The sequence below is a fragment of the Musa acuminata genome, chromosome BXJ1-10, assembly GCF_036884655.1.
Source record: "Musa acuminata AAA Group cultivar baxijiao chromosome BXJ1-10, Cavendish_Baxijiao_AAA, whole genome shotgun sequence".
Taxonomy (NCBI): Eukaryota; Viridiplantae; Streptophyta; class Magnoliopsida; order Zingiberales; family Musaceae; genus Musa; species Musa acuminata.
The window spans coordinates 23,541,231-23,560,835 of record NC_088336.1 but is presented as its reverse complement, the minus strand read 5'-3'; the positions used below and the strand labels follow the sequence as shown (position 1 = coordinate 23,560,835).

General features: G+C 38.0%; 3 protein-coding genes across 8 annotated transcripts; 2 read left to right on the top strand and 1 right to left on the bottom strand.

Moving 5' to 3' along the window:
* Positions 1 to 955: 955 nt before the first annotated feature.
* On the bottom strand, positions 956 to 4,151 carry LOC135594772 (large ribosomal subunit protein uL10c-like). The gene is made up of 2 exons (XM_065085281.1): positions 4,054 to 4,151; positions 956 to 1,352 (listed from the first exon to the last, which is right to left on the bottom strand). Exons 1-2 carry the CDS (start codon positions 4,149 to 4,151, stop codon positions 956 to 958), a joined length of 495 nt encoding a protein of 164 aa, XP_064941353.1.
* Positions 4,152 to 6,864: 2,713 nt separating this feature from the next.
* LOC135595598 (arogenate dehydratase/prephenate dehydratase 2, chloroplastic-like) lies at positions 6,865 to 12,093 on the top strand. Of its 4 annotated transcripts, none has more exons than XR_010480511.1 (14): positions 6,865 to 7,177; positions 7,279 to 7,343; positions 7,484 to 7,576; positions 8,690 to 8,890; positions 8,984 to 9,064; positions 9,265 to 9,360; positions 9,448 to 9,525; positions 9,667 to 9,756; positions 9,850 to 9,917; positions 10,029 to 10,110; positions 10,188 to 10,276; positions 11,092 to 11,151; positions 11,471 to 11,579; positions 11,646 to 12,093. XR_010480511.1 is itself a non-coding variant. In XM_065086734.1 (12 exons), the coding sequence occupies exons 1-11, from the start codon at positions 6,913 to 6,915 to the stop codon at positions 10,245 to 10,247; spliced, it is 1,179 nt and encodes a 392-aa protein (XP_064942806.1). In that variant the 5' UTR covers positions 6,865 to 6,912; the 3' UTR covers positions 10,248 to 10,276; positions 10,508 to 10,673. The 4 variants fall into 4 exon arrangements, 2 of the variants coding, with proteins under 2 accessions (XP_064942806.1, XP_064942805.1); XR_010480510.1 differs by having other exon boundaries at positions 11,067 to 11,151; XM_065086734.1 differs by lacking the exons at positions 11,092 to 11,151; positions 11,471 to 11,579; positions 11,646 to 12,093 and adding an exon at positions 10,508 to 10,673.
* A 209-nt stretch (positions 12,094 to 12,302) lies between these two features.
* LOC104000937 (uncharacterized) lies at positions 12,303 to 18,865 on the top strand. Of its 3 annotated transcripts, XM_018819989.2 has the most exons (6): positions 12,413 to 12,563; positions 13,139 to 13,197; positions 13,819 to 14,070; positions 17,284 to 17,427; positions 17,506 to 18,180; positions 18,262 to 18,865. In XM_018819989.2, the coding sequence occupies exons 3-6, from the start codon at positions 13,834 to 13,836 to the stop codon at positions 18,505 to 18,507; spliced, it is 1,302 nt and encodes a 433-aa protein (XP_018675534.2). In that variant the 5' UTR covers positions 12,413 to 12,563; positions 13,139 to 13,197; positions 13,819 to 13,833; the 3' UTR covers positions 18,508 to 18,865. The 3 variants fall into 3 exon arrangements, with proteins under 3 accessions (XP_064942804.1, XP_009421371.2, XP_018675534.2); XM_065086732.1 differs by lacking the exon at positions 13,139 to 13,197 and having other exon boundaries at positions 12,303 to 12,563; positions 18,349 to 18,865; XM_009423096.3 differs by lacking the exon at positions 13,139 to 13,197 and having other exon boundaries at positions 12,308 to 12,563.
* The last annotated feature ends 740 nt before the right edge of the window (positions 18,866 to 19,605 follow it).

Here is a 19,605-nt window from a genome sequence, read left to right as displayed (position 1 = left end):
GACTTTTCTCTCGTTATTGAGTTCTTCGATTCGGATAAGAGTATCTTTGACCTTTCATTCTTTTTTAATGTTGCGATAAGAGCACGAGTTAGGGGGTGATTATTGACAACGATATGGTACGTAGGCGATGGTCATAAGAGCTGTAGGGAAAGAAAAAAAAAATCAAAATTAAGGAGCTATAAATATTTTTAAAAGATTTTTTATATTTTAAAAATAGCAAAAAAGACTCTAAATATTAAGTTGCTTCTCATAATTCAAAAAAATCTAAAATATCCCTCACCAACTCTTTTGAACAAAAAATTTCATCCAATTTTTACTAGTTTTGAACTGTTACAGTGTTTTCATTTTGCTCATTTATAGTGTTTTTAATTAAAATATTCTTAATGATATCATATTATGCCTTGATTGTCATTGCTTGCATATCATTACAGTATTATATTTTTAAGTTTGTAATTAATCTGATTGAGGTTAGGAATTCATTTGAATCATTTAATAGTATTTTCAAATAGGTTTTATAATAATTTTATTGTGATAGTCAAAACATTATAATAAGTTAAATTTTTTATTCCTATTTAGGTGATATTACTTTAAAATTATTATAAAACCCTATTTGAATCCTAGTATAATCTATCAAATGATTTTCAATGCATTTTAATTACATTGAACTCATTTATAATATATTTTAATATAATTTAAATTTTTTTATTGTGATGACCAAGACAATGTAACATACCAAAATATCATAGTGAATAAAAAAGTACAATTATTATTTTTTTTAAAAATAATTTAGGTATTTTTTAATTAGGGTATTATTTTAAAAAATAAAAATGAGACTTTTTTATACGAAAATATTTTTTAACCTAAAATATTTTTTTTTTCTCGAGGTAAGATTTCTAAACTCAAATGAGTGATTTTTATAGAGAAATTGTTCTTCTAACATTAGTATAAACTAAAATTAATATTTTTTTAAGGTTAGATTGGTAAATTCATGTATGTCCAAATGGGTCCTTTGGGTCGATTGAGTGAGTCTGGGCGCGAAACGTCGAGCGGCGCAGACGGCGAGGCTCTGCAGGGCACATAGGATCTTGCCGAAGAGCTCGGCGCGGCTGGGCATGGTATCAGTGGACCTGAACTCGTCGGGGCCGTAGAAGCGGCCTTCGAAGACGGCGCCCATGGAGTCGTTGTCCTCGAGCTTGCGCTCGCGCTGGAAGGCGCGGTAGCGTTTGAGGGCCTCGGAGATCGCCTCGGAGTGGACGAAGAGCCAGGCGTTCGTGCTCTCGAGGCAGGGGCGGATGGCACTCCGGGGGGTGCCCTCGACGGCGTCGCTGACGAGGGTGTTCTTGGAGACGGTGCTGCGGACGATGGAGAAGGAAGAACGCGTTCTTCGGCGGGGTGTACAGGGGATGGTGCAGGGGTTGGGGACACGGCTGAGGGCGAGGGATTGGTTTCAGGTGCGCTGGGGAGGGCGATTGGAGGCGGGAGGTAGCAGAGAGAGGCGTCCATTGGGGATTAGGAGAATCCAGACTCCAAAGGAAGAGGGGGAAAGCGGGGAAGTCGAAGAAGAAGACAGCAGAAAGACGCTGCCACCTTATCTTTCACTTCAGGCTTGCTCTCAGCCAGCAGCCACGGTCAGTTAAGATGGTTCCCGGATATGAACCAATAGGAGGAAGCTCTTCCCTGATTGGTGGATCGGCAATGACAGGTGAGCTGAACCAATCGCCCTCTTTGATCCTCCACCTCAACCGCGTTGGAGAGGGCATTCCCCTCGCTTGTATTCTGTGGCGGAGCAGAGCCGCTCTTCTCTTCTCTGAAAGCTCCTCTTGCTTCCCTTTTCTTCTCTTCGCTTGTCCATATCTCTATATTATGTACGCAAGAACACATGATCAATCGATTGGATGGATCTCGGGTTGGGGAGACTCGTACGCGGATCCCCCTCCGACCTCGTTGCTCCAAGGACGACTCTCGATTCCCGGAGAATAGCAAGAACGATAAAGGTCGGCCTTTTCACCCTAGACGAGGCTTATGGTTGTTTTCTTTCTCTATATTCTTGTATTGTTGCTGTTCTGATGAATTCAAAAGCTTGGAATCTGCTTGTTTGCGCAAAAAGAATCGCCTCTCTTGTTTTTAAGATCAATGATATTGGTTGTGGGAGACCAATGACGGATGTGCAGTATTAAAACGATGATAATTTATTTGTTGTAGGATAAGTGTAAAAAATGAATGTCTTGGATGTAGAGATCGTCTATTTTAGGTGTTTATACACTGTTGTGATGCAGGACATTTGTTCACAGTCAAGTACTCTACCACTCGTTGGACTGATTGGTTTTACATGTATTGCCATTCTTTTCATTTTTTTATGATAACACAGATCTTTATATGATCCAAAAGTTGCTTGAATCCAGAAGCCCATTAGTGTTTTTGGGTAAAGAAAAATGTCTTCTTGTATATATTATGTGGATATGATCGACAAATCTAGTGCCATGAAGTACTTTAAACTGTACCTTGTGTCAGCGTAATCCTGTCTCCACCAGGAAGGAGTGATTTTGGATCACTTGTTGATCTTATTTAAAATTATCTACAGTCAATTTGAGTTTTTGATGTTAAGGTCAGAATTGTACTAATAATGATAATGATAATGACACTAATAGTAAACCTAAATACTGTGGCTTTCAAGGTATGACCGTTCATTGCTTCACTTATTATGAGCAACTAGGAGATTGTGTGTTCATCACTTTGAATAATACAAATTAATTGGTTCATCAATCACTTCTTACTAGAATAATCAGAACACTTGTTGGCTTCTGGTTGTAAAGAATGCCTCAATTAGATTCCTCTCACGTTCATTGTTAACTCAGCTTTGTCAAAGTTGATGATCAGTGAGTTGATCGAACAATCATCTACTTAGCTAAATGAATCAGTTTTTTTTTCTGACCTTAAAAGGGTAAAAAATGTTTCATTCTTTTATTTAGATCGGCTAAGTGGTCCTTCCTGATGTATCGAGAATTGACATGACATCTGGTCATCTTGTTTGTTCATGTAATGAGTAACTTAAAGCTGCTAGGAGCAGAAGTTTAGATTAACTTGTATTAATTTAAACTTTGATGTATATGATTGGACAGATTTGCATTTCACCACCTACGAATACCAGAATATTAGTCAGCATTTGATGACTGACCTATAATGGGAAATTCATGATCTCACAATAAGGAATGAATTTATCATCTTTTATTTAGGTGTATTTACTCAAGATTTTCTGTATAAGTTAGGAAAATTAAAAATCTGAGTATTTTCTGTGGATAATCTATGCCATTGGAATTTTCTGTTTGTATCCTCAATTTCACCAGCACAGAAGTATATATAAAATGCTGCTTGGCTCTCATTGCCATTCTTTGACATGTATAAAGCTATATTTATATGCGATGCCTGCTATTTTTCAATTGAATATTCTCTACCTCAGAGACAATTGAACCGTGAGTTCCAATCTTACTATAGATCAAGTTTTCTCCCCATGATCTTGGTTACGTCATCTAGTGGTTATACTTTTCAGAAAGTTATAATTCTTTTCATGGAGAGCAGATGTTTGTGATGGGTAAAATGCCTTACTGAGCGGGTGCCACAGAAGCATTCTCTTTGCTTACCTTCCACGGACTTTGCATTTGTTGGATACTCATGCAACAGTCCATCCATTCTATGATAGATGACAATATGGAATTTATTCATTGTTCCACCACTTGTTGTGGTTTTCAATGATGCTTAACATTTTTACTGTGAATAACTAATATTCTTCCTTTAGCATACACGACTTATGAGGTATGGATCTCTGTGCATTTTGTTTTATATTTACAGTTGCAATACCTCCATATACAGAGAAATTTGTTGGTCTTCACAATCCTTACTAATTGTTGACTACTTTTATTTTGGCACTCAGTTGATAGGCCGTCTAAAGACTGGGACAAGGTTTGCACAAAATTTCGGAAGCAGGGAAAGAAATCCATGTTCTCAGAGTTCAAGCCAGACAAATATGTCAACTGGAATCCAAGGGATTCTGATTACCCATTGTCAGAAGAAGTTGATCCCATAAAAAGAACAGAGAGGCCCAACCTCATGCTGTGGACAAGTCCAAAGTTCACCCTGGCAGGAGCTATCGTCATGGTCTCGATGCTTCTCATTTACACTCTTTAAGCCCCACTTAAGTGATCTCTTTGACCCCTATTAGAATCCATATTAAAGTCTTGTGTACAAACAAGCATGATATAATGTGGATATTTGGCCATCAGAAACTGACTCCAGCATCTAATATTTGTACCTGCTTTCTTTTGTCACCCTTTGTTAACCTTGCTCTTTTTGTCTCTCAAATCCTGGCTACCTGTTATTGTATCTAAGAAAATGAGGGAAAAAAGGCTCGTCGATGCATTTTATTTATACTTCACATTGGATAAGATAAAATAGCTTGTGGAACTCTCAAGGAATCTCAAGTGATCTCTTTTATTTACTCTCTAACCTGTTTGATTTAGTGAAGTAATGCCTGCTTTCCACATCCTAAGAAGTAAATTTCTCATCTTTGATTGATCTAATGTATCTGCCTTAAATGATATGTGGTCATGGCTTTCTTTTACTGAGAAATCAGTCATGTTGATAATTATCTGAAACAGAATGCATTCTTTGATCTTGTATGTTTCATAAGACAGTTTGCAGGGTCTGCATTGTTTAATGTATTAGCAGTCCTAGCATCATGCGGGATCCTGAAAGCATCTGAACTCATCTTTAGAGTTGACAAGAAACAGAAGTACATAGGCCAGAATTGTGAACAAAGACTTGTAAGTTAATGGTATCATGGCTGAATTGCTCAGGTAGAAGTTATTTATATGATTTGTAGCAATTCTTTATTCTGTAATATTCTTTGTTCGTTTTCAAATTGAAGTTTGTTGTGGTAAACCTGGTGCTTGTACCATTTCAAGTTTTTCTTTAATCTGCCCTTTTTCGCAAAGTAGTTGAATTTTCCATTACTTGCGCAGCATAATATTTGCCTCTTCCTGGAAATTCTTCAGAATAGGAAGTATGTTTTTCTGGAATGGCTAATCATTGTTTTGATTGTGTGGAATTCCTCGTTTCTTTGTATATCTCCTTTTTTCATCCAATGCAAATAGTTCTGCAACCAAAAACGTGCACTCAGAAAAGTAGTGGATATGAATCTTATTTGTTGAGTTGTTATGAAATTTCTGATCGATTTTAAAGTCTTACATAATTTTTTCTTCTCATGTAAATTTTGCTTCTTGAAACCTCATTCAAATATTTGAAGGAAAGAAGAAAAACTGCACTTAGTTTGCAGTCATCAGTATTGCTGAGATGCAGAATATGGTACTCCAGATATAAGCTGATCCAGAAATACCAATCCAGCAATGAGGACTTCAAATGGATTATAGCCATTTCCATTTTATCAACCTTGCTTGAGGATCACATGTCTTCTTTTGCTGCTTACTGATGACAAGGACTGTGAAAGGTCTGTAACATCCATGGTTAGTAGTTCTCTGATCCCTTTCTTTCCGTAGGATGATTTGAACAATTTTGTCTAAACACAACTGTTTTGTTTACGGTTAGTAGTTCTCTGCTTACTGGCGACAGGGACTGTGAATGGCCTGCAACATCCAGGTTAGTAGTTCTCTGCTCCCTCTCTTTTTGTAGGATGATTTGAACAATTTTGTCTAAACAAAACATGCCAAAGTTTCATTCACTCATTCCTGTTTCGGCAGCTGATCTCCTATTCAAACCACGGCATATATTACTGCAATTTTAGATGAAGTAAAGGGAAATGATCCTGGCTCTGAAGGTCAAGGAAAAGGTTATAGACTTCACTTGTGATAGGAAATGTAACACTGCGGCATAGTCCTATATCAAGAGTAGAAAGATTTAAGCTGGTCTATGAGAGAATGATGGTACCATTAACTTATCCTGTTGAGTCGGGTTGCGAGAAGAACAATCATAACACTTGTTTTGATATTTTTAAGCATATAGATTAAAATTTGGAGCCCTATGAGATGATGGGGGATAAGCAACAGGGACTTGTGTGAGTCTTAGTTCATTGGTCTTGGTATTAGAGGCCCCTTAGCAACATTTTGTTGATTACTGAGGAGCATTGGTTGCTTGATTTAGAACTGAGACATCAGTCATCTCAATCACAAGTAAATGGTTGTTGACCTACATACAAATCAAAGAAGCTTGTTTGCACTATTTGGTAGGGGTTCACAGGAAGATAGGCATACTATTAGTTCCACCAACAAGAATTCTTGGTTGACTTTGGCTGCAGCCTTTGAACAGAAGAAAAATCTATGGACCTCAAAAGACAAAAAGCAAGACGAACGACTTCTTTCTAGATATTTGACTCAGTAATTTGGTTGACTTTTTCATGAGGTTGACATAGTGGACTTCAATTTCTTGAACATTATAGTGGTTTTAATTGGATAAAGTGCACTGTGCTCCTCTACAAGTTCTTAAAGTGGAAATTAAATAATTACTGCTAAAGAAGGACTTCGGACAGCTCTTAAGATGAAGTCATGAAGATGATGATTGAATTGGATGGTAAACTAATCACCAATGTTCCAGAGAAGAGAAGTAATCCAGTCTTCAAAACTCCTTAATGGAACTAAAATTGCGAAAAACCTATTACAAAATTTTACTGCTTTTGCTTTGTGTATGTTTCAAGAAAGAGAAATAATATAAATTAGTTACCAAATTATCCCGGAAATTATGGGATAAATTGTGTTTACTTTTGGGTTCCGATAAATTTAAATATAATTATTTTTTTCTTTTCTGTGGGGGCCGCCCCACCTTGAGTTAGCCTCCCCCGCTATATCTTTAACCCTCGTGGGGGGGGGAGCGGCCGCGGCGCGCGCACGTCTCTTGAAGACACCCTCGATGAATTCTACCCCGTTCACTCGCACTCCATCGTTCAAACCGCGGTTCGGGACGGAGGGCGGCCGGATATCCAACGGAAATAAGCAGCCTACCCGGGTCGCCGTTCGGCCGCGCCCGATCGCCCTCGCGATGGCATCGGACCATGGCGGGGGAGGCGCCGCCGCCGCCGATGGCGGTATCAACAACGCCGCGGGTCTCGGGCTTAGGGCGTCGCTGGAGGAGACCACTGCCGACGTCGCCTGCAAGGATTCCCAGTCTCTGCCTCGTGGGTGGATGATAAATCTCATCTTTCGCCTCGCCCTTTTGTCTTTTTCGTTCCGTTTTCCAGTTCTTGTTCTTATTGTCTGCGGAATGGCTTCTCTTTAGGGCCTCTATCCATATCTGATGTCTCTGGTTCGGTTAATGGATCGAGATTTCGCGTTGCGTACCAGGTCTGGAATTCCATTTCTCTGTTCTCTTATCTACGCTGGTTTATCTATTTGCACATTTGGCTTAGTTGGTTTCTTCATCTGCAGCAATCTGGTTGTGATAGATGGGTTTTTGGGAAAATTTTGATTTCTTGTGCTTTTAGGGGCTCCCGGGTGCATACAGTGAAGCTGCGGCAGCCAAGGCGTATCCAAACTGTGAAGCGGTTCCATGCGAGCAGTTTGATACTGCCTTTGATGTAAGCTTTGCGTTATTCCTGTGTCTCTTCTCAAGCGCTTCTGCAGGTCTAAATTTGTTGTAGTTATTTTCCCCATGAAGCTTTTGAAGATGTGCACCCTCAGCATTAGTTGGTTAACATAATATGTCTCTAAGATGTTTAGCACATGAAAGCATTATGGAAATAAGCATTCACCGACACTTCCATTCTTGTGGTTTGAATTTAGAGAATAAACACATAGGTTTCTTGCCTAAATGGATGTTTCTCACTGCAGAAAAGCCTAATTTTAGTGGTGCGGTTTCCCTCTTGTCACCATACTGTACAAGTGCCATCACTGTTTCTTGCTTGTGAACAACACCTTTGTGAGAATTCCTATACTATTTTAGCCAGTTATTGAACACTTATATTCTTCAGAGAACAGCTATGTATCATGATGCGATGAATCTATTAAGTGGATATGCATGATGAGCTGATAAAATAAGTTTTTAGATGTTAAGCTAATAAAGCAGGACTCAGAAAATTTATAACTATGGCTAATTGTGCACTAAACCTGCCTCCTGAATTCCCCATTGCTGTGAATCCAATTATGTCTGGTTTGAGGTGAGACCCATGCAGTGATTTGATACTAGTTGTATCTAGCAGCAATGATCATGACTGTATCTTTATTTCTTATTCCAAATGTGTACATTAAATGTTTTTCTTTCTCAATCCAAAAGGTCTCACATATAATTTGAATCTGTGGGATTCGGATCGGAAACATACCTAAGGAATATATGCTAATAAGCAACATGCTTCAATTCAATTAGCCAATTGCCCATTCTAGATTTTTGTGGAAGCAGATCTTTTTTCCATTGTTTAATTAATATCAGGAGTGAGAAAGGGCATAGTTAACTTTCCGGTGCAGCATTGAGAACGGATATATTAAGTGATTTGATTCTCGAAGGCAACTGCATATAACATAGAATGAGATGATCACCTTAGAACAAGCAATGTAGACTCAACTATGCAATGAACAATGTAGGATTATAAATAGTATTTGTTGGTAAACTAGCGTATTAAAAAGAAAAATTACCAATAGCAAACATTACACCGGATGACAAATTTGTTCAAGCTACCCACAAACTGATCTTGCAGGCTGTTGAACATTGGCTTGTTGATCGGGCAGTTCTACCTATTGAAAATTCACTAGGTGGTAGCATCCATCGCAATTATGACCTTTTACTTCGCCATAATTTGCACATTGTCGGGGAAGTAAAATATGCAGTTCGGCATTGTTTGCTAGCTAATCATGGAGTGAAAAAGGAAGATCTGAAAAGAGTTCTCAGCCATCCTCAGGTACAACTAGCATCTCCCCTCTTTTGGTATTTCTTTCATTAAAATTGCTTAGCTGTCAGGTGACTAGTCATGCTAATACAATCATAACTTCAGGCCCTTGCACAGTGTGAGACTATGCTTGCAAAATTAGGGGTTGTCAGAGAATCTGTAGATGACACAGCGGGAGCTGCAAATGTAAGATGCTTATGCTTCATTTTTTGTCCATGTTGTTTGTTTCCTTGTTTGGTTTTTGAAAGTCAGTATCTATTTTGTTAGATCATTTTGCAAACTGACAATTAGAAGACTAGATTGAAGTTTCTTTTGAGTTAGCCTCGATTATTCTGAGTACCATAGCTGATGTTCAATTGTCATGGATGAACATGTACTCTTCCTAGTTTATTGCTACCCGCAAACTCCAAGATGCAGGGGCTGTTGCCAGTTCATTAGCCGCTGAAATATATGGACTGGATATCCTTGCCCGAGATATTCAGGTAATGATGTTTGTTTTGTTGATCTGTTGCAGTTATCTTATTGTGCCACTTAGTGTTTTATTTGCCAAATCTTTTTGGATTGTCTAGGATGACTCCGACAATATTACTAGATTCCTGATGCTAGCACGGGAACCCATTATTCCAGTAATTGATAGACCTTTTAAGGTAAGCATATTAAAATTAAGATTTTTTTTTGCCCAAATATGCCAGTAAAGTTTTTGTTGAACTTAATTTTTAATTATACTGGTAATGGTTAACAGTTTGCCAACATCTGTGACCAATATACTATTGTTTTTGCATGTTCAGACAAGCATAGTTTTTTCTCTCGAAGAAGGCCCGGGTGTGCTTTTCAAGGCACTTGCTGTTTTTGCTTTGAGGGATATCAACCTTACAAAGGTTTGTTATCTTGTTTCAACTAATGTGGTCTTGCCACAAGTATTCAGTTTTACATGTTGGCATGCTTGATATGCTTACGACCTGTTTCCTCAGATTGAAAGTCGTCCCAGGAAGAATAAGCCATTACGCATAACTGACGATGGCAGCAATGGACCTTTAAAGTTATCATCATAACCATTTGTCAATTGAACAGTATCTCTATCGATGATTATTTTGGATCAGTTGTTCTTATTATTATACTGGCACTAACTTTTTGTGCATATCTTGGTTAGGTATTTCGACTATCTCTTCTACGTAGATTTTGAAGCATCAATGGCTTCACACAATGCCCAAAATGCCCTTAGGCACCTGAAGGTATAAACTTTTTTGGGTCTCAACAAGATATTTTTTTGTTGCGTTAAAATTAATATGAAATTATCTTGTCCATACAGGAATTTGCGACATTCTTGAAAGTCTTGGGGAGTTATCCTAGGGACATGAGTGAGGCATGACTTACCGTGTTCGGACGATGGGCACTATGGTAATGGCAATCAGTTCCTAGATGAAAGTTGTAGACAGTTTTGCAATGAGAAAATCATGATGTTCATGATTGAATGTTAGCTATCATACTTTTTATTTAAATGTTTATTAAAAGAGACATGTCCTTTGCACTGATATACTATGGTATCGGACCACTACTACCTGGAAGCTTGCTTATGAAAAAATATGCAGAACTATGGTATCTACTGAATATTTACTCTTCTTACATCAGGTGCCTGCGATGTTAATTGACAGGTTGTAGTTAGATAGCAGGATGGCAACTTCACTTCCACTTTAATTTCTGACCTTGTGGTCTGTTGAGACTTGTGCTGAAGAATTATCAGGATTTGTAAAAATGGGTAATTGTCCTTAAGAATTATGTGAACTTTACAATTCAAGTACATAAGTGAGACCTAAAAATTTTTAGGTGCTGATATGATGCTTCAGGAATGAATTAGGCTTTCAAGCATTGATGATTTCCCCAACTGATGGAACAGATCGACTGAGGGTTTTGTTTTGTTTTTCTTACTGGTATCATTTCCAGTGAATGACTTGTACTCTGTAGTTTACTCGAGCTAAGAATGCTTTATCCTTCTCCCTTTCCATAAAAAATTAATTGTCTTATGTTGTCTGATATATATATATATACATATGTATATATATTTATATATACATATATATATATATACACACACACACATATATATATATATATATATATATATATATATATATATATATATATATATATATTCTGACAATTTACTTCAACTTATCTGTTAATCTTTCAGAGTTTTGCTGTTGCGCATTGTGAAGGTATCTTCAATCCTCCCAGCAGAAGAGAAAGAGGATAGTCGATAACAACTTTGTATGCAGGTCAGAATAGGAGGATTGCAATCTCTTGAAAGTCCATAATTAACAAGTATTCTAATGCGAGTAGCTTTTTTTTTCCTGCTCATTTTTATTTGTTTTACTTATATTCATGAGTCCATAGTGAAGGTTGATTGGTTTTCCAGTACAAGAAGCAACACCGTTCGTTTAGCAGTTCTTTGTTTCCTAGACATTCCTTTCCTGATCAACCAGAGAGGAGCTGAATTCTTCTCTCCCCAACACCATATTCTCAAGCTCTTTTTTCTTTCAGATTCTCCACTCTGTACCCTCCATTTTATACTTCTTATTGATGTTACATGTGCAGAAGAAATCAAAAGGCGAAGAAGGTACAAAGAAATCCTGATCGAGATGCTCCGGTCTGCAGGCCCAGCGTGTCAGAAGTGAAACGCCAAAGAGAAGATACAATGTATCAGGTAAGGTGTCATGAGTGAGTTACTGTGTGGGAATCATTCATCACATCACGATAATCGAAATGGTAGGGAGCCCTGTTCGCCACCGAAATGGCACGAGATCCTGAGCGGCGGCCGTGGCGTCGAGTTACTCGCCCAGGTGGTCTGCACTGCAGAGCAGCAACAAGAACACTACGGCCTGACGGTGCTGACACGCGGCCACGCATGCCTCTTCGATTTCTCTTGATCCCTTTGGAAGACATGAAGTTGGACAAATCACTATTCCCAATTTACTGGCACTCGACACTCCAAAAATTCTACGCATGCCATCCCGAACATGAAACGCTCGAACATGCCATTAGGAGAGTCTACCTGCCATGAATCTTTTGTACGTAATCAATTTCAATTATCTAACAGTATGATCTTTTCGTGCATGTAGGGGATTGCATACGTTTATGGAAAAAGGTTGTTGTATGGCTTAGGCAAAAACAATCAAGTCTATCAGTGATCTTGCCAAAAAAAAAATAATTCATCTTTATGATTTGAATCGTGATATTTAGATTATAAAATATAATTTAATCCTTGGCCCATCATAATTTTCAATTGCATCAATATATGTTGAAAATTAAACTAAAAAGATATTATGAAGTCCATTAATTAAGTAAGATTAAGAAAAACAAATAAAAGTAAATAAAGAAATACGCAGCCCATTAATTAATTCGTTGGATGTGTCCAACGCATATGTGAATGAATCCAATCTTCCATCAGTTTTAAATCCAATAAACAGGAGGAGAGGAGGAGATAGAAGGAGAAATTAGACCTCCTCCTGTGACAGTTGCGGGCTTCCATGAGCGAGCTGTAGCTGCCGCTCTGATTTGGCTCCGAGACAACATGGTGACGCCTTCCGAGGCTTCCAGGCACGGAGGCAGCGGCTTAGAGGAGATCTGGAAGAGGGAGCTGGGCCCGTCTCTGCCTCGATTCTTCGCTCGCCGAGTCGGTGGTTCTGAGGTGAGTGTTTTCTTTGATCGGGCCGCCCCTTCTCTGTTCCAAAACGCTAAAGGTTTTACTTTTATTCGCGTTAGCCGCTGCTTCTTTGATTATACGTCTCCTTCGGTATCTTAACTGAAATCAAAGTGAGGTCTTACTTAATGGTCTTGCCCTGCTTGCAATCACAAGAGGGCTCAATCTGTTAGTAACATACTCTAAGCTACATACATAGACTGGGTTAGGTTTAGAAGAAAGTGATTTAATAGAAGGGAATTTTTGTTCAGTTTTTTCCCCCAATTAGAGTTCTCTTACCAGAATTTGTTGGAGTAGATCATTTGTTTGATTTTGGATTTAGCATTCGTGCAATTGGATTTGGCATTCTAGTATCAGAGAGATTTGATCTAGCTGAAAAATTAATGTGGATGGTTCTTTTTTCTTTATAGGAAAATTCTTAATAATTCTCTGAACATTGTCAAAATTCTGTGGGTTTCAACTTTTTAGATGGTTTGCTCTGTCCGTTTTCTTCCTATTTGTTGCTTGTAATTGTCTGTTCTACTCGCTACTGAACTTATTAAACTGCTTTGTTCGAATAACAGGAAAGGAACTGGTTGTGGCCTTGCTCTAAAGACCTGATTCTGGTGGTGGAAACTCGGAAGTACTGTCCATCCTCTAGAGTATTACTGTCCCTCTGTTATGTTTGGGTACAAGGGTTGTCAAAGTAAGCAAGAGAAGTTAGGAATGGGATTATGTAGTGCCGCTGTTGCAATTGGACATGAGGGCGATGGTTTCGAAAAGCAATTTAGTCCTACGATTGAGTCTTTGGCCTTTAAACAGTATAATACTGTTTTACTTGAGCCTTGAAACTGATGTTGCACGAACTGTAAATCATGCTTCTTCGCTACATCGAACATTCTTTTGCTCTTATTGTACATTCGTTTCACTGTCTTGTTGTCTACTTATTTGCATTGATGTAGCTGAAAATTTGATATTCTATTGGCTTTTCAAGGTCCATCTTACTCCTGGACCACTTGGAACAAAAGATAAAGTTAAAATTGTGATGCATAGACAATTTTTCATCAAACTGGGATGCTGTTTGCATGATATCTGTATGGAGTATTAAGTACAATATTATTTTATTTTATATGAAGAAGATTATGCTGATTTTTGTTTTGTTGTGCAGACAGACCAAGATGTTAGTTTCTCTTTCTCATAGTAAAAGTATTTGAGGAATTTTCAAAATGAAGTTGTATCTAACACCTTTTCGTCATATGATTAGGCACTTGTAAAGCGAATGGTTTCGTATGGGAACTTGTGTGGCCATAAGGGTTGTGTAAATACTATACATTTTAACCCTGCTGGTGACCTTCTTGTCTCTGGTTCTGACGACAAAGGCATTATATTATGGAATTGGGAATCCAAATATAAAAAGTTCACTTATGCTTCTGGTCACATGGATAATGTTTTCCAGGCCCTAATTATGCCATTCACTGAGGACCGCACCATAATAACTTCTGCAGCTGATGGTCAGGTATGTCAACTTTTCGGGGCACTTTTAATGTAAAATCTTTCGGCTCACTTACAATGCTTGTTTTGTTCTTTGTTCTGATGGCCAAATTAAACTTGAAGTAAAGTGCACTCCTTTATAGAAGGTTATCTTGTAAGTTTGTGAATGTTAGGACTGGAATTTTTTCATTTGATAGAAAAGTAACTGTTGGGTAAGTACAATTTTTCAAAGATATTGGTAATCAACCGTGTTAGTTCATGCTTTAGTTCTTGTTTGTCATACAAGCACTTACGCATGGACTGGACTAATCATATTTGAAAAGATTGTAATACTACATTATGTGCTAGTAGCTAGGAAGTAGTAGGATGGCAGCAGTATTCATCTTTGCATTGTGTGTCCTTGGCTTTTACTTATAATGGAACAATTCCTTGAGCAAGTCATATTGAAATAAGTCCAAAGAGAGATATTCTTCTTTATTAAAAAACACATCACCAAGATTTTAATAAGCAAAAGTGGTCTTGCAGCAATCAAGTAATTACTTACTACTTAGCCCATCTGTATTATGTGCGCACAAATGCATGCTCCATTTATATAATAATTGGAAAGAATTTGAATTAAAAAAAAATTCAAAGAATAAGTAACTAGTAAGAATGCAATACATCTCAAAAAATTGTAAAGCATTCATATATAGACTATACTAGGGTTTGCTGTACCGATGCGTACAGCTCGGTACGAGCGGTATGTATCAGTTTGATAGGATATCGGTACGCGGACCATTCTTTACCGAGCGGTACTAGTCACTTGACCTCGTATCGCTCAATACGGGGTCTGTAACGGGTAGTAATAATTGGATTTCGACCATTACCGATCAAGGGCTGATATTGCCCTATCTCAAATGGTCAATTTGACCGTTTGAGGCTTAGAAAAGGGTTTTTAAATCCTTTCCTCTCTCCTCTTTCAACTCATTTCAATCTTTCAATCTCTTAAACTCTCTCAAACTCTTTTTCACTCACATCTCTATCTTTTTCTCACATTTTCATTCTCCTAAACTCAACAAAACTATGATTTGTGGATTAGATCAAATTTAGAAAACTAATTTGGGAGGATTAAGAGGAAAAACACTCTAATCAAAAGGTATATATATTCTCTTTCTAATTTTTTATATTTATTTCCAACTTAAAAACCCTAACCTAATTTTTTTTCAGATATTTTTGGAGGTTTTTTTTTATGATTTTGAGTGTCCCATCAGTACACTTTGGTATGTATCATACTGAGTAGGGCTCACTACACAAGTATAGATCAAAATTGCAAACCTTGGACTATACAATTTTAGGCACAGAGAGGGCACATAGAGAGGGAACAACCCGAGCAATTTTAGTAAAAGGTGAAGTTTTATGACAATAATCAGACTGTAAAAGGGAGTGGAAATTTATGAGAGCCATGGGCCATCAAGTTTTGCAATAATAATAGCATTTAAGGGGATGAGAAAATTAGAAAGAGAATTTGAATTGATTATGTATTCATGTCCTGCACAGAGTACAAAGGAAAGACTGAAAGATGAGTGGATACAGTTGCAGATGATATTTCTAGATGATGATGCACTATGGGTCCATTATTTTAACAATCTACTTAGGATGGTGAGAATTTCATTCTCTTACTATCTCGATACCCATAGTTTGACATTTAAGATTATGTACTAGTTAATAGAACAGTGTGTACATTTACTACTAGACATGAAAATAGCTAGAGTGGGACAAACATCAAACTTTTAGGCATATGATAGTGAGATGTTGCATGAGATAGATACAGAATTTTGGCAGTAGTCCTTACGAGATGATACCTCATTCTACTAGCTAAATACTTAGGTGTTTGGGGATGAGCCTGCTGGCTGTTATGTCGTATAGTGAGCTCTTGCTAGTGTCTTGATGTGACAGGCTACTATGTGACAACTAAAATGAATTCAATTCCCTTTTCCCCCTTTCCTGATCTTTTTTTTCTAACACTTTCAAGTCCTTTCATCTTACTGTCTTATCACCTTTTGTTCATTTTTGTCTTCGCTCTTGAACTGTTAGATTCAGCAGAACCTGTGTTTGATATGCATTAGGTGCATCAAACACGAATTGACAGCAGACTTGCTTATCCTAGTTAGGCTTACTAATGAAATATGTTAAGGATATCAACAGATCAAGGCAACATGGGCAACATCACAGCCCTGATTTTGGGATAAAGCAGAACAACTCTACTGCTTCTGGATAACCAACTGATGTTGGTAATGTTTGGTGATTCATCAGCTGAATAGTCATCCAACTAATGGGGTAGAGAAAACAGTGCTTATTTGGTCGCCCAAGTCTGTTTATTATCTTAGTGAAATTTATATAGTCATTTCAAATGCATGAACCGAACTGATAATGGTGATGCATTAAAATTTTGGTCCCTGAAGGGCTAGATTACCCTATTTCTTTCATATGAAAATTTTTCTATGACAGAATTTTCACCAGAATAGCAATTATCTTGTCCTTTTTTTTGTGTTCTTCATATACCCTAGTTATTTCTAGAAACCAAACATACCCATAAGTTTGTTACTTTAACTTGATTCTGCATGACTGCAACCACCCCTGATTTCTTGATCTTTCTAAAGAATCAAGCAAAGAGAATAGGTTTGACATTCCTGTCATTTTAAACTTAGGTTCTTTTACTAATAATATGACCATCATGTGCCTGCTGCCGCTTGAGTTTCGTAGGGTGCATAAGCCAAAAAGATGAACTAATATTCATAGTCCCAACTATACTTTTTTTTGCCTGAATAGATTTGTATCTAATCCAATCTTCAATAATTTTTACATCTATGTTTTCTAAAAAGATATTCTCTCAAGCCACGGATTGCAGATTCTGCTTGTAGAATGAAGGACAGAGGTTTCACTTGCTAGCTTTAACACAACTTTGTCTCTGTACTTTCTGCGTTTAATTGGTTTGCTGCTGACCTAGGCTGAGCATTGCACAACCATTGAATGCCACTCGATTAGTTTCCCTTGGCTTTATAATGGATTATGAAAACTTGATCAGTTATTCTGAATGTAACGAATATCAAGTTGATGATTGTTTTTGTTTCTTCTTATATTGATATCTATTTCAAGGGGGTAGGTGGTTTACTGGTTAATATTTTTTTTCCTTATGTTTAACCTCTCTGTGAAAGGAAGTGTTCAGAGTCTTCTTGTTTGTTGTGTCTCTTTTTCCTAGGTAAGGGTCGGCCAGATTGCAGACAATGGTGTAGTCACAACCAAACAGCTGGGGACACATCGTGGTCGTGTACACAAACTTGCCATTGAGCCTGGAAGTCCTCACATATTTTACAGCTGTGGCGAGGATGGTTTAATACAACATGTAGGCTGCCTCTGTTATCTCATCTTGATATTTGTTGCAATAATTAGCATTGCAGATCTTGAATGCTGATTTTTGCAGTTTGATCTGCGAAGCCATGCCCCTACCAAACTTTTCTTGTGCTCTTCATTCTCAGACAACAAACAACCTGTAAGACTGAATACCATTGTCATAGACCCCTGCAACCCTTACTATTTTTCAGTAGGAGGCTTTGATGAATATGCACGAGTTTATGACATAAGAAACTATCAGTGGGATGCATCAAGTAGTTCTGACCAACCTGTGAATACTTACTGTCCTCGTCATCTTATTGGCTCTGATAATGTCCATATCACCGGACTTGCATATTCTTACATGAGTGAGTTGCTAGTCTCATACAATGATGAGCTTATTTACCTGTTTGAGAGAGACATGGGTCTTGGTCCAAATCCACGGTCTGCTCCAGCTGCAAACTTGGACAAGATTGATCAGCCACAGGTGTATGCTGGCCACAGGAATTCACAAACTGTTAAGGGGGTCAGTTTCTTTGGACCCAGTGATGAGTATGTTGTCAGTGGATCAGATTGTGGTCATGTTTACATATGGAAGAAAAAACATGGCGACCTGGTGTGGATGATGGCTGGTGATAAGCACATTGTGAACTGTGTTGAGCCCCATCCTTTTTTCCCTTTTCTTGCTTCTAGTGGATATGATAAGAATGTAAAGCTGTGGACTCCAGGCTGGCCACCCTCTCCGCTCCCAAGGAATCTAGAAGAGGTACGGTGTTCCATCTCCTTAGGACTTGCAGATAAATAGGTTACTTGCTATCTTTGTTGTGATTCTTTGTTTAATGGGCAGATTATGGCAGCTAATAAGCGAGGAAGAGAGGCTCGTGCACGAGTTTCACTCTCTCCTGATGTTATAATGCATGTTTTGAGGTTGCAGAGAAGGCAAGCTTTAGCTTACATCGAGCACAGACCCTCAACTGCAGACCTCGAGAGCGATGAAGACGATGACAGAGAGGCTTTCGTCCTAGGATTCGCAGATCCTGAGACTGCTGAAGAGGGTTCAAATGCTGATCCCAGAGAGTGCATAATCTGCTAAATGCATTTCATCATATGATCATGCTTTTATTATTAGCAAGGAATATCATAGATGATAAAAATAAAGGACCTCCTGCACCTGCTCGAGTCCACGTCTAGCATGTGGTGTAAACTATAGACAACTTACTGATGAGCAGCTTGGGGATTCTGGGTATGAGTTTGTGTTCCTGTTGCCGGTATAAACATATAAGCATCCTCAATGTTTCGTGTCTAAACTATGGTGCTTGGATGATGGTTTTATGTTTTTATTCGTCAGAGAAGCAAATTCTCCTAAAATTTCTGTTGTTATGGTCAGGTTTATATATGTTACTGTGAAACATATGATGCTTTGAGCAACCGCTTACATTTGCTTGGATGGATACACACATTGCCAACACTTTTCATGCTGGACATTAATCAAGTCTAAGATTGGTTTTGCTTTCCTATCGAGTTTGTCACCAAAATCAGAATTCATCATCTTGATTGATAATAGAAACCTTCTCTCTTCAACTTTGCACAGCTTTGGAGTATCATTTATTCCCACTAATTCATTTCAACATCATCCGCAGGCAGGAAAATATCGAGAGTCCATTCAAAGGTAATAGTGCGGTTGAATATGATTGCTCGTCTCCATGATTTCCCATCACAACATGTCACCAACACACAGTCTTCCTTCTTCCATCTTTTGATTGGCCTTCTCCACTTGTTTTGGGTGACAGGAATATTCTTCATCTTGTCCATTCTCATGTCCTCATGTCCCTGTAAGTTCTCATGCTTAAAACGATTTGTTTCTGCTCTGGTCATGAATGTGGTGGAGATCACAAAAAGATGTTGGAGAAAAGGTGATTCTTTTTTGTTTCTTCCCATTCATCTTTTCAAAATCATACTTTTTCTTCAGCTTTTCTCACTAAGTTATTGGAGATTTTGTTTCTAGTTTAGTCTCTTTTCCAATTCTCTTCCCTTCTCTACTTCTATTCATATTAAATGGTGAAGCATAAGAATGATTCCTTTTATCTTGCTAAAGTTTTGCTTATTTTGCACAATAGTTGGAGCCAATTGAACTCTAATTGTTTTGAGACAAGAGCTTGATATAAAAAGAATATTTTATAGTAAGATTAGA

What these genes read in the sequence shown, in the direction of transcription:
- LOC135594772 (XM_065085281.1), bottom strand. Translation starts at nt 4,151, where the DNA reads ATGACGATAGCTCCTGCCAGGGTGAACTTTGGACTTGTCCACAGCATG. An exon ending in TCAACTTCTTCTGACAATGG is followed by an intron (nt 1,353 to 4,053) that starts GTAATCAGAATC and finishes CATCGTCCGCAG; the next exon opens with CACCGTCTCCAAGAACACCC.
- LOC135595598 (XM_065086734.1), top strand. Translation starts at nt 6,913, where the DNA reads ATGAATTCTACCCCGTTCACTCGCACTCCATCGTTCAAACCGCGGTTC. An exon ending in GGATTCCCAGTCTCTGCCTC is followed by an intron (nt 7,178 to 7,278) that starts GTGGGTGGATGA and finishes GCTTCTCTTTAG; the next exon opens with GGCCTCTATCCATATCTGAT. An exon ending in ATGCCCTTAGGCACCTGAAG is followed by an intron (nt 10,111 to 10,187) that starts GTATAAACTTTT and finishes TTGTCCATACAG; the next exon opens with GAATTTGCGACATTCTTGAA.
- LOC104000937 (XM_009423096.3), top strand. Translation starts at nt 12,447, where the DNA reads ATGGTGACGCCTTCCGAGGCTTCCAGGCACGGAGGCAGCGGCTTAGAG. An exon ending in GCCGAGTCGGTGGTTCTGAG is followed by an intron (nt 12,564 to 13,818) that starts GTGAGTGTTTTC and finishes TCATATGATTAG; the next exon opens with GCACTTGTAAAGCGAATGGT. An exon ending in TCCCAAGGAATCTAGAAGAG is followed by an intron (nt 18,181 to 18,261) that starts GTACGGTGTTCC and finishes TTTAATGGGCAG; the next exon opens with ATTATGGCAGCTAATAAGCG.